The 14,020-nt window shown below is 48.3% G+C and overlaps 1 protein-coding gene across 1 annotated transcript in view; it reads right to left on the reverse strand.

The window, feature by feature from the left end:
• The window catches only part of LOC135888153 (zinc finger protein 721-like), a 202,873-nt gene that overhangs the window by 187,545 nt on the left and 1,308 nt on the right, over positions 1–14,020 (reverse strand). The window contains exons 2-4 of the mRNA XM_065415965.1: positions 9,020–9,146; positions 8,316–8,429; positions 2,515–3,726 (exon numbers count right to left, since the gene is read on the reverse strand). Coding sequence (XP_065272037.1) covers positions 2,515–3,726; positions 8,316–8,429; positions 9,020–9,053 — 1,360 coding nt within the window. The 5' untranslated portion in view covers positions 9,054–9,146. The remainder of the gene's footprint in view (positions 1–2,514; positions 3,727–8,315; positions 8,430–9,019; positions 9,147–14,020) is intronic.

A 14,020-nucleotide genomic window follows, 5' to 3' on the forward strand; every position in this document is an offset into this window, starting at 1 on the left:
CCAACAGGAAAGAGAGAACAGGCCACCCTATGGTACACTTCCATGTTCCTACCAAGTGAAATCCAGGACATGTTGCATTTGACTCAACTGCAGGAGAACAGCTTTACCTGAGTTCTCCTGTAAACGGCCTTATGCCTGTTTCACTTTGTGCCTCGTGTTTTGTATCAAAATTTTAGCACCATCGTAACGAAGGGGGAAAAGAAAGAAAGGAAAGAAACACCACCACCGCCGCCACAACAAAAAAAATCTTCCCACCTGCAAACAAAAGGAGCGTGGCTGGCAAAACCCAACAGATGGAAACTGGGACTTAGGTTCAGAATGATCATACTGCGTCTGGGATTTATTCCAATTCCCCATCTGGGTCTGTGACGCTTTCAGCTCCAGCCGTCCTGATTTAGGATCAAAGTAATCAAAGCGCAATTCCTAAGCACGGAGACCTGAGAACACTGCTGTCTGCCACTTTGGGAAATACAGGGGTAGGAGAAAGGGAAGATAAATTCTCCATGGCATGGACAGAAGGTCCATGAAATTAAGGGAGGGAAATGATGAAATTAATAGGCATCAGGTTTAAAACAAACAAAAGGAAGTACTTCTTCACACAGCGCACAGTCAACCTGTGGAACTCATTGCCAAGTGATGTTGTGAAGGCCAAAACTATAACTGGGTTCAAAAAAGAATTAGATAAAAAGGATAGGTTCATCAATGGCTATTAGCCAAGATGGTCAGGGACGCAACCCCACGTTCTAGGTGTCCCTAAGCCTCTGACGGCCAGGAGCTGGGACTGGATGACTGGGGATGGATCACTCCATAATTTCCCCGTTCTGTTCATTCCCTCTGAAGCATCTGGCATCAGCCATTGTTGGAAGATAGGATACTGGGCTAGCTGCTCCATCGGTCTGACCCAGTGTGGCCATTCTTAAGGTAAAACTGGGACGAGGAGAATGACGTGGTCATGGGGAAAGGTGAGAATCCCTCTGTCTCACCAGGTTGCCCTCAAGTAACACAAACCATTTTTCTATCCCTGCCCGAATCCATTTATAATCTATTCAGTTATGTCGTTCTGTTTTATTAAAAAAACAAAGAAGCCTTTGGGACGACCCGAAGCAAGGTAAGAAGAACTGGGGATGAGGCACTGTGTCCCCGAAGCGGGAACTCGGTGACTAGCAATCACCAGGCTAAACGAGAAGCTCAGTGTGGGTTGGGTCTGGATTAGAAAACGGGGTGAAAGTTTGGCCAGGGTCAGAAGGAAATGCGCTAGCTATCCCTGTCCACGCTTCCTAAGCTAAGAGAACACTCAGAGGCCGAGGGTGGTGAAGCTGAGAGGGGATTCCTAGGCCTCTAGGCTTTTCTAGGGATCCTACAAAGGGTACGAGGGAAAGCAGGCCCTGTCGATTTTTCATTGCAGAAGGAGCAGGGCCATGAACACTAGGGGAAATCATCTCCCTAACCCCATCTCTTCCACCTCCTCTTATCCCATGATCCCCAAATGCCTGACAGCCCCAGCACTCAGCTCCAATATTTAATACTCCAGCGCTATTCCCAAAACCTGTCCCCCTTGGTCTCTTAATCTTTGATCCCCCAGAGCCCAGCACCCTGGGGGATTCAGGGAGGGGAGGAGTTACCAGCCCCCCAGGGACACTCCCCCTGCAGGGAACAGCTCCAGGTAAGTGGGGGAGCCCAACCCAAGGGCTGGTGGAGGGTGGGGGATGGGGACAGGGGTCTAGAGTGAAGGTGGGGCCTGGCCCAAGTGTCCTTCTCCTCATCTCCATGGCAGGGGGATCCCAGCTGGGAGGGGAAGGGAAAGGGGGGAACTTCAGCCAGGCAGAGGGAGCGTCTGGAGGAGTTTCGCTCTCTCCCTTCCCCCATCTGTGGCCCATCAACTCAGCAGCCAGGGCTGCAGCAGGGAGTAGGGGCTGATCGGGGCTTCTCCTCCTCTGCCTGGGGTTTGCTTAGACCAGGCAGAGCCACAGGGTCACTGACCAGCTACTGCTGGATCCTCACCCCAGCGATGGGCAGCTGGACACTTGGGAGCCAAATGCCCCTAATATGTGTGGGAACGAGGAAACAGATTTTTTATTTTTTTACACGGTAGGCAGCCCTAATCAGGGCACTGGTAGAATCTCTCTCCTGTTGTCCAATAACTGCTTTGTCTAGGCTACCAAGTTTTCCCGGCCTAGCTAAGAGTGTGGGGGGGGAAAAATCACACATCCCCAGTCATGCTGGCAAAACTCTGAGTGTAGACGCAGCTAGTGCTTCTGTGGGTTTAGCTAATCTCCTTCCGGGAGGCTTTTTAACTAGTTTGGCAGAAGATCTCTGTTGGCTTGCGCTGCTTATCCACTAGGTGACTCTGCCAGCCAAGCTATCCCGGCCAAGGCTCTGTAAGGTAGACAAGCCCGTTAACTCTGCGTGAAGTATTTTCCACGCTCAGGATGTTTAAGAGGTATCTTCCCTGTATGGATTTGCTGAGGCCTAATATAAATAAGAGCCCCAGTTGTAGCATCTCCCCCAGTCAAGGTTTCTCTCCTGCATGGAGCTTCTTGTGCACGCTAAGGTTTGATCTCCGATTGAAGCTTTTCCCGCAGTCGGGGCATTTATAGGGTTTCTCTCCTGTGTGGAGCCGCTGATGCACACTGAGGTTTGAGCGCTGACTGAAACTTTTCCCACACTCAGTGCATTTATAGGGTTTTTCTCCCGTGTGGAGCCGCTTGTGTCTGTTCAGGGTTGAGTTTTGATTGAAACTTTTCCCACAGTCCACACAGGTATAGGGCTTCTCTCCTGTGTGGGTTCGCTGATGTGAAATAAGGGATGAGCTGTCACTATAGCTTTTCCCACAGTCGGGGCATTTATAGGGTCTTTCTCCCGTGTGGAGCATCTGATGTTTCACAAGCTGCGTACTCCATCTGAATCTTTCCCCACAGTTGGGGCACTGATAGGGTGTCTCTCTCGTGTGGATTCTCTGGTGTAAGATAAGGGTTGAACTCCGCATGAAACATTTCCCACAGTCGAAGCATTTATAAGGGATCTCTCCTGTGTGGAGTCTCTGATGTGTAACAAGTTCTGAGCTCCACTTTAAGTTTTCCCCACAGTCCAAGCACGTATAATGTTTTTCTCTGGCGTGAGTTATCATGGATGTGTCTCCTGCATGGATTATTTTGTGCGTATTAAGCTGTGATCTCTGACCGAAACTTTTCCCACACTCGGTACATTTATAGGGTCTCTCTCCCGTGTGGATTATTGTGTGTGTATTCAGGTGCGATCTCTTACTGAAGCTTTTCCCACACTCGGTACATTTATAGGGTCTCTCTCCCGTGTGGATTCTCTGATGAGAAATGAGGTTTACTCTCTGAATGAAGCTTTTCCCACACTCGGTACATTTAAAGGGTCTCTCTCCTGTGTGGATTCTCTGATGGGCAATGAGGTTTGAACTACGACTGAAGCTTTTCCAACATTCAGTGCACGTGTACTTTCTCTCTTCTGTCTGGATTTTCTGTTGGGCTGTGGTTTCCTTGGGATTACTGCATCCTCTCCTACAATTAATGGCTTTACCCACTTCTTTCCCTTTGTGCCTCTCTGACTTGTGCTGATTGCCCCAGACTTTTCCCTGTTCAGCGCTCTGGGAAAAATTCTCTTTGGATCTTCCTGATAACATCCTATGCAGTTCCTGTTGCTCAGGACTTTCCTGCTGTGGAGTCTCTTCCTTGATCTCACGCACTGTAGTTTCACCTGCTGAAATAGAGAATCCAGACAGGAGTCATTCTCTGTGCTGGGGGGAAAGGAAATAAAGGGGAACAGCAAAGGGGAAACATGACACAAGAACCGTTGGGAAGACTGAGAAAGGTAAAAGGTATTAATCCATCTATAATTTTGCCGTCTCTGAAGTGGTTACAACTGGATTATTCCTCCTCGTTTTCCAAGCACGAAGGCTCTTTTTTGTCTTGAACCTCTCTTGTCTTCACAATGTAGGTGGATCGGGGCAGAGAACTGTCTGCCTCTCTGACTCCCCAGCCAACTTCCCCTTTGAGAAGACAAACTCTAAATGATGATGAATAATCATTAGCCATCTCCAGACAGGATACGCTATCTACTTATTCATCTGTTATACAAAAGATAAAGTCCCCCATCCTCTAAGTATGGCTTACAGTCTTTGCTCCTAGATGTATATATTTACAATTAGCTGTATTAAAACCCACATTGTTTGCTTGCACCCAGTTTACCAAGTGACCCAGATTGCTCTTTATCAGTGACCTGGCCTCTTCGTTATTTACCAATCCCCCTAATTTGCGTGTCACCGGCAAACATTACCAGTGATGATTTTATGTTTTCTTCTAGGTCATTGAAAAAAGTTATATAGAGTAGGGACAAGAACCGACGCCTGCAGGACCGCACTGGAAATAAATCCACTTGATGACAATTCCCTGTTTACAGTTACATTTCGAGATCTATCACTTAGCCAGTTTTTAATCCATTTAACATGTGCCACGTTAATTTTATATCATTGTTGTTTTTTAATCAAAATGACATGCAGTACCAAATCAAACGCCTTACAGAAGTCTAAGTATATCTTGATTTTAATAAAGCTTTTGACATTTCCCTAGTTTGCTTATGAGAATGTCTCGTGGTTAGATGAAATTACTATCAGCTGGGTGCACAACTAGTTCAAAGACTGTACCCAAAGAGTAGTAATCAATGGTTTGCTGTCAAACTGGGAGGGCATATCTAGTGGGGTCCCGCAGGAGTCAGTCCTGGATCCAGTACTATTCAGTATTTTCATTAACAACTTGGATAATGGAGTGGAGTATATGCTTATCAAATCTGTATATAACATCAAGCTAGGAGGGGTTGCAAGCACTCTGGAGGACAGGATTAGAATTCAAAGCAACTTTGACAAGATGGAGAATGGGTTTGAAATCAACAAGATGAAATTCAGTAAAGAAAAGAGCAAAGTGCTACACTTAGGAAGGAAAAATCAAATCCACAAAATGGGGAATAACTGGCTGGGTGGTCGTACTGTTAAAAAGGATCTGGAGGTTATAGTGGAGCGCAAATTGAATATGAGCCAATGATGTGGCTGTGAAAAAGACTAATATGATTCTGGAGTGTGTTATCAGGAATGTTGTATGTAAGACACAAAGTAATTGTCCCGCTCTACTTGACACTGGTGAGTCCTCAGCTGGAATATTTTGTCCAGTTTTGGGCACCACGCTTGAAGAGGGTGGACAAACTGCAGAAAGTCCAGAGGAGAGCAATAAAAATATGAGGTTTAGAAAACCTGACCTATGAGGAAAGGTAAAATAAACTGGGCATGTTTAGTCTTGAGACAAGAAGACTGAGGGGGGACCTGATAACAGTCTTCCAATATGTTAAGGACTGTTATAAAGAGGACAATGACGAACAGTTCTCCATGTCCACTGAAGGTCAGAGAATAAGTAATCAGCTTAATCTGCAGCAAGGGAAATTTTGGTTAGATATTAGGAAAAGTCTTTCTAACTATGAGAACAAGAACATAAAAACGGCCATACTGGGTCAGACAAAAAGGTCCATCTAGCCCAGTATCCTGTCTTTCGACAATGGCCAATGCCAGGTGACCTAAAGGGAATCAACAGAACAGGGAATCATCAAGTGATCCATCCCCTGTTGCCCATTCCCAGCTTCTGGCAAACAGAGGCTAGGGACACCATCCCTGCCCATCCTGGCTAATAGCCATTGATGGACCTATCCTCCATGAACTTATCTAGTTCTTTTTTGAACCCTGTTATAATCTTGGCCTTCACAACACCCTCCGCAAAGAGTTCCATAGGTTAACTGTGCGTTGTATGAAGAAATACTTCCTTTTGTTTGTTTTAAACCTGCTGCCTATTAATTTCATTTGGTGACCCCTAGTTCTTGTGTTATGAGGAGTAAATAACACTTCCTTGTTTACTTTCTCCACACCAGTCATGATTTTATAGACTTCTATCATATCCCCCATTAGTTGTCTCTTTTCCAAGCTGAAAAGTCCCAGTCTTATTAATCTCTCCTCATATGGGAGCCGTTCCATACCCCTAATCATTTTTATTGCTCTTTTCTGAACCTTTTCCAATACAAAATAGTTAAGTACTCGCATAGGCTTCTGAGGGAGGCTGTGGAATAACCCATCATTGGAAGTTTTTAATAACCGGTTAGATAAATACTTGTCAGGGATGGTCCAGGTATACTTAAGAATATAAGAACGGCCATACTGGGTCAGATCAAAGGGGCATCTAGCCCAGTATCCTGTCTTTTGACAGTGGCCAATGCCGGGTGCTTCAGAGGGAATGAACAGAACAGGTAATCATCAAGTGATCCATCCCCTGTCCTTAGAGCAGGGGGCTCAACTAGATGACCGCTCGAGGTCCATTCCAGCCCTACATGTCTATGTGTCTCTGAATCCCTAGAAAAGCCCAGATTGGTGGGCAGGTTCTAGATTTGCCCAGGAAGTCCACGAACTCTCCTAAATACTCATGCTCCAGAAGGAAAAAACCTGTGAGGTTCCAGGGCAGGGGACGCAGGTTCAGTAGGAATGGGAGTTTGGGGAACCTGAAACAGACCTTACCCCCATCCCCCATGATGATCAAAGATGCTGACCTGACACATGGAGGAATTTGAGAGACTTTGGGTACCTGAACTACTAATTTCTAATGACCTGCCTGAGGGGTCAATGATTTAGTTCTTATTTTTATGTATCTAATTTGCATCTGCTTAGTCAGTTGATCTAGAGACGGCACTTCAGCTCAAATTCTTTTAATCGTTAGAAGCCTTATGTTAGAGCCCTTCATAGGACTAGAGTAGACCCGCTGCCATAATAGCGAGAGTGGGATTAAAAAGAGTTCCACGCAGGACTCTACCTTATGTCATGAGCTCCTCAGAGCAGATACTGGCCTTCATGAGGGCTTAGTAAGCAACCAGCACCCAGTGGGCACTCTAGTAAACAAACAGGAGAAGTATAGCTGGGGAAACCTGTTTGGTTGAATAGTTTATTCATTTGAAAATGCAGTTTAATTTGACCAGAAACTATTTGTGGACTTGTATCAAGTTCGGTGAATACTTTCAACCAACACCAAACACCTGAAATGTTGCAGAAATGGCTTAAACAGAACGATTCGCTACTACGAATGACAAGGAATAGTCGCCGGGCCAGGAAAGGTGAGGGCGAATGAGTCTAGATACCAGTGGGGAGGGCATTCACGTAGGATGTGGGAGACCAGTGTTTCCGTCCCTCCTCCAATGACTGTTTTCTGATGAGTAGAGAAGCTTCAATGGGAGAGACCGAGTGAAGCCTACATCAGAAGATCCCACAGCCCAGTGATCACAGCACGTTTTCTGAGAGGCGGGAGACCCAAGTTCAAATCCCTTCTTCCCGTCAGGCAGAGGGAGGAACTGAACTGGTGCTGGGCGAATACCCTAGTTCAGTGGTTCTCAAACTTCATTGCGCCACGACCCCCCTCTGACACGACACCCGCCCCAACCCCGGGCGGCAGGACAGTAGACTGAGCCCCGGGCAGGGAAACTGAAGCCGCAACGCAAGCCCTGAGCAGGGGAGGGGCTGAAGTCTGAGCCCCGCCTCCCAGAGCAGAAGCCCTCAGGCTTTGGCTTCAGCCCCAGGTGGCGGGGCTCGGGCTTCGCTCCAGTCCCGGGTCTAACATCTGCCCCGGTGACTCCATTAAAATGGGATCGTGACCCACTTTGGGGTTATGACCCATCGTTTGAGAACCGCTGCCCTAGTCCCTGGGCTAAAGGTTGTCAGTTGTCCTCCCTTGCCCCACCCCCTCAGGTGTTTTGTGCAAGAAACAGCTTAGACACCTGAATCCAGGACAGGGGTTCCCGGCGGTGGATCACCAGCAGAAACAGACGTCTCTCTCCGGCCTAGGCGCCAAAGTCCCATCATAGGACACACCCCTCTCTCCTGAGCATCTCCCCCATTGGCTAATTTAGGCGGCTCCCCACCTAGCATGCTGGAGCGGAGGTGGGACGAGACGGAGACAGAGAGGCTGTTGGTGGCCTGGACAGCTCCACCTGCTGCTACTACATTTTGAAGCTAGAGGGAGAGGTTAAAAAAGGAAGAGAGACTCTGTGCTTGGAAGATGAGGCGGAATAAGCCAATCGTTTGATGCGGCAGCTCCTGGCAGCCAAAATAGCCGGGCAGCTGCGAGTGACATCTGTCATCAGGATACGACACTTGCTGGCTACAACCCAGACCTGGATGAGATGAGGCAACACCTTTTGAGGTAGGGGGGTGTCACAGTTTTCTCCCCCCTTCGCTCAACAGGGGGTTTCTGTGTCCGAAACCGAAAACTCACCTGTGCGGGCGCCTCTCGGGATCTCCCCTTCCTTGGAGGCCTGGAGATCCGGGACCCACAGCTCTTCCCCTTGTTCCAGCTGGGTGATCAGCTCAGGTTTGGGAACGGGGTATCCTGCTCGGGGGGTGAAATCAGGCGAGATCAGCATGTGTCAGGCATTGGGAGAGTATTTGTCACAAAGCACATTCCCCTGATTTTAACCTGTGCTGGGGGGACGTGGAATCCAAACCAACTGCGGTACCCCGTGATCACTCAGTACTCACGGTGATTGTGAGAGCTCTGCTCTATATCCACTCTGTGTGCATAACAACAAGAACTTCACTGCCCCTCGGTCCAGATTCTGTCTGGGAAGGTCAGCCCTTAAAGGCACAGCCCCTAATACCACACAGATGGGAACATAGCCTTCGAGGCTCCTTCGGTGAGGCACATCTTTGGGTGTGGAGGTGGTGTGGGGGAGTTGCGCCTGTGATACTGCTTCCACCCCTGGAAAGCTTGAGGGATGGGGGTGAACTGGCATCCTCACTGCGTGGCTGGCTCCCCTGTCCCATGGGAGGGGTGCGCAGATGAAAGTCTCACACTGGATCAGGAGACTGGGAAATCTAACTGACCAGGAAAGAACCTGAGCAGAAAAACTGGGCACATCACAGACCCCCCCCCTTCCCCCCCCCCGGCTTTTAATAACCGAGGGGATGGGAATCCCTTACCCAGCGAGGTCACCGTCTCGTAGTTCTCCTGCATGACGTCCCTGTAGAGGGCTCTCTGAGCGGGGTCCAGCAGAGCCCCCTGCCCCTGGGTGAAATACACAGCCACCTCCTCGAAGGTCACCGACCCCTGAAACAACAAGAGTCCCCCACTCAGCACCTGCTGCCCCAGCCACAATCCTGCTAGTCACAGGGGAGGAGGGCCAATAAAATGGAAGCTCTGGGGGGTCACAGAGTAGCAGAATCCCACCCCCACCCTGCTCAGAGCAGCCAGGAGGCTTCAGGGTGGGGAGAAGGTGAGAGCTCTTTGTCCCTCCCAGCCGATGGAGGGGGGCAGGGGCCTTCCCGTTCATCACACACCTACTAGCCAGAGGCTGATACAGGAGATGGAGCCCCTCAGCAGGGTCCAGGGACAGGAATCCCGACCCCCTCCCCATTGGGGGTGAGGGGACGAGGCCTCTCCCCTGGGTGCCCACTTCGTATTCCAGAGCAGCCCTGGCTAGTTGGTCCAGGCTCCAGCACTGAGATTTTCTTAGCTCTGTCCCCACCCTGGGGAAATTCCCACTCCTTGACAACAGGGAGGTTCCCGTCCCAGCAAGTTTTCACACCCTGCCCCTGCCCCCTTCTTCACCCTACTTCCTGTCCCGCTCCCAGACACCAACCCACCCGCAGCTCCCTGAAAATCCCCTACCTGAGCTGGTATCACTACAGCCATTTCCCTGCCCCGGGGCCCTGGGAGGATGGGACAAGCTGGTGGTTACTCTGCAGCCTGTCGGGGCGAGAGGGGCGATGGGGGAGGTTTCAGAAGGGGCTGGAGTCTGTTTCACATCCCCAACGCTCCCCGGGCTCCTTCCCGGCAGACAGATGTTCTGGACCCTGCCCCACTGGGTCACTTTACTCCAGCACAGACCCGGCCCCTCCTCCCAGGACCGAAACCACTGAGACTTTTAAACCCTCCCAGGAACAGAGACTTTGGCCCTAAGGCTAGAAAAGAGCAGAATCAACGGAGCTGCGTTTTGGAGCTTCCACAGAGCCCAGACCTGAAGAAGAGCTCACAAGCGTGTCTCTCTCACCAACAGAAGTTGGTCCAATAAAAGATATCACCTCCCTCACCTTGTCTCTCTAGATTTTTTTAAGGCCATAAGGGAGTGATACAGCTCAGAGCAACGGCCCCTGTATTTTTCTCATAAGTGATCCAGCCAAGGCCCCAACTTTCAGGCTTTGCCTTTCTTGGGCGGGAACGTCCCTCTCCCCCTCCTGGGGACCATACCTGCCTGCACGGTCCCCTGACTATACTGTGATATCCCCAGCCAAAGACAGACCGCCTCAGCATCTCCCCTCGGAGACGGTACGCGACGTGACTGCCACAGGTATAACTTACCGCACGGCTGTTTCTAAGCAAGCAGGTTTAGAAAACATTACAGAGAAAGCGTATTAAATACAATAAAAAGAACCTACACACATGGTAATAAGCTTACCAGAGATCACCCCCTCCCTTCAGCAAGGGCTCTGGCTGGCGATTAGGCCTTCAACTCCCACACAAGGCCTTTCATAAGAAGGTCATAAGAAGCCCATCACAGCTTCAACTCAGTCTTATGGGGCTTCAGGAGGCCAAAGTCCTTCCAGTACTTTCCTAAGGATTGGGGCCCGGCCCACCTAGAACCAGAGGTCCTGCCCCTTTACTGGGTCCTGAGCCAGTTTAAAACGAGGTTGTCTCACCAAAAAATTTTCCTTGTCTTTTGGGCCCTGGAGAATCCAGTTTTAGGTGACCCTCTCTCTAGGGGATGGTGTATCTCTGGAGATGTGTCCACCAGAGTGAATTTACTTAATCACCCCCCTGCTGTTATCCTATTTGCCCTTCCCATGGTGGAAGTTCATCCAATCCCTCAATAACACACAAACCATTGCGTTTTTAGTACAATGGACTCCAAAGGGAGGCACAGGAATGTGTCAAGGAAGGCAAGAGCTGTGTGTTTTTTAGGGGATTGCTTTTTTTGAAGACGCTGGCTGTCAGCCATGGATGGCTGGGGCTCAAACAAAAGGGCTGTGCACACCTGGGAAGCAGGGATAAAGGGTACAGCTGGGCTTTCCTACCCCCCCCCCCCCACCTCCCCATTCCCTCACCGGGAGGCAGCCCAGATTTGGACTCTCCTTCCCTCCCCCCAAATCCCTCACCTGGAGGCAGCGGGGCACTGGCTGTCAGCCTTGGGGTGGCAGCAACGCAGAAGTAAGGGTGGCAATGGGGCGCTAAGTCTGCTGTAAAAAGTGATATAAACAAATATCAAACTTTTCACATGGCCACCCTTACTTCTGTGCTGCTGCTGGCGGCAGCGCTGCCTTCAGAGCTGGGCACCCGGCCAGCAGCCGCTGCTCTCCAGTCTGCCTTCAGAGCTGGGTGGCCGTATATGTACTTGGAGGGGGGTAAATGACGACAGACCAGAAGGGGGGCCCGGTCAAAAAAGTTGGAGAACCACTGATATAGTCTGATGTATAAAATCTACAACACAGGCCTAAGAATTTCATCCAGATACCCCAAGCACTGAGCCCAATAACTTTTGTTTGACTAAAGTGCATAGCCCAGAAAGGCCTCCGATCTCTTTGGAAGACATCAATAAAGGAAGAACCCACCTCCTTCCCTTGGTGGTTTGTTTCAATAATTAATGATTCTCCCGATTAAAAATGTGCCTTATTTCTAATCTGAATTTGTCTGGCTCCAGTGTCCAGTTACTGGTTCTGGTTCTGCCTTGCTCCACTCAAAGTCCTTCCCAAGTTGGTATTTTCTCCCTGTGAAAGGATTTTTATACACTATCATCAACTCTCCTCCCAGTCCTCTTTTTGCTAAAATAAATAGATTGAGCCCTTTAAGTCTCTCACTGTGCATTGTTTTCACCCTCCCTTCAATCAATGTTGTGGCTCTTCTCTGCACCCTCTCCAATTTTTCAGTATGCAGACCCTGGAAATGTACACAGCACTACAGTACCTGTCTCATCAAACGCCATTGACAGAGGTAAAATCACCTCCTTCCTCTTATTCCTTTGCCACAGGAGCCCAATGGGAGCTCCCGTTCTTTGTCTGTCATGACCCCGAAATCCTTTGCAGAGTCACTGCTTTCCAAGATACAATCCCCCACCCTGAAGGTTTGACCGGCATTTGTTGGGCCTGATTTTCAAAAGTAGGTGCCTAAAACTGTAGCACTGAAGAGGCCCCAGTCATACATCAGGATGCCACAAACACATAAGAACATAAGAATGGCACTACTGGGTCAGCCCAGTATCCTGTCTTCCGACAGTAGCAAATGCCAGGTGTCCCAGAGAGAATGAACAGAACAGGGAATCATCAAGTGATCCACCCCCGTCGCTCATTCCCAGCTTCTGGCAAACAGAGGCTAGGGACACTATTCCTGCCCATCCTGGCTAATAGCCATTGATGGATCTGTCCTCCATGAATTTATCCAGTTCCTTTTTGAAACCTCTTATGGTCTTGGCCTTCACAACATCCTCTGGCAAGGAGTTCCACAGGTTGACTGTGTGTTGTGTGAAGAAATGCTTCCTTTTATTTGTTTTAAACCTGCTGCCTATTAATTTCATTTGGTGACCCCTAGTTCTTGTGTTATGAGAAGTAGTAAACAACACTTCCTTATCTACTTTCTCTAAACCAGTCATGATTTTATAGACCTCAATCATATCTCCCCTTAGCCATCTCTTTTCCAAGCTGAAAAGTCCCAGTTTTATTAATCTCTCCTCATACAGAAGCAGTTCCATACCCCTAATCATTTTTGTTGCCCTTTTCTGAACCTTTTCCAATTCCAATATATCTTTTTTGATATGGGGCGACCACATCTGCACACAGTATTCAAGATGTGGGCGTACCGTGGATTTATATAGAGGCAACATGATATTTTCTGTCCTATTATCTATTCCTTTCTTAATTATTCCCAGCATTCTGCTCACTTTTTTGACTGTCGCTGCACGTTGAGTGGATGTTTTCAGAGAACTATCCACAATGACTCCAAGATCTTTCTTGAGTGGTAACAGCTAATTTAGACCCCATCATTTTATATGTATAGTTGGGATTATGCTTTCCAATGTGCATTACTTTGCATTTATCAACATTAAATTTCATCTACCATTTTGTTGCCCAGTCACCCAGTTTTGAGAGATCCTTTTGTAGCTCTTCGCAGTCTGCCTGGGTCTTAACTGTCTTTAGTAATTTTGTATCATCTGCAAATTTTGCTGCCTCACTGTTTACCCCTTTTTCCAGATCATTTATGAATATGTTGAATAGGACTGGTCCCAGAACATACCCCTGGGGACACCACTATTTACCCCCCTCCATTCTGAAAACTGACCATTTATATCTACCCTTTGTTTCCTATCTTTTAACCAGTTACCAATCCGTGGCAGCTTACTTTGTATAAGAGCCTTTGGTGAGTGGCCTTGTCAAAGGCTTTCTGAAAATCTAAATACACAATATCCACTTGGTCCACATGCTTGTTGACCCCGCTCAAAGAATTCTAGTAGATTGGTGAGACATGATTTCCCTTTACTAAAACCATGTTGACTCTTCCTCTTTCTGCTCATCTATGTCAATATTGTTCATTATAGTTTCAACCAGTTTGCCCGGTACTGAAGTCAGGCTTACAGGCCTATAATTGCCGGGATCACCTCTGGAGCCCTTTTTAAAAATTGGCATCACATTAGCTATCCTCCAGTCATCTGGTACAGAAGCTGATTTAAATGATAGGTAACAGACTACAGTTAGTGGTTCTGCAATTTCACATCTGAGTTCCTTCACAACTCTTGGGTAAATACTATCTGGTCCTGGTGACTTATTGTTGTTTAATTTATCAATTTGTTCCAAAACCTCCTCTAATGATACCTCAATCTGGGACAGTTCCTCAGATCTGTCACCTAAAAAGGATGTCTCAAGTTTGGGAATCTCCCTCACATCCTCAGCCATGAAGCCGGATGCAAAGAATTCATTTAGTTTCTCCGCAATGGCCTT

The sequence above is a fragment of the Emys orbicularis genome, chromosome 13, assembly GCF_028017835.1.
Source record: "Emys orbicularis isolate rEmyOrb1 chromosome 13, rEmyOrb1.hap1, whole genome shotgun sequence".
NCBI classification, from domain to species: Eukaryota; Metazoa; Chordata; order Testudines; family Emydidae; genus Emys; species Emys orbicularis.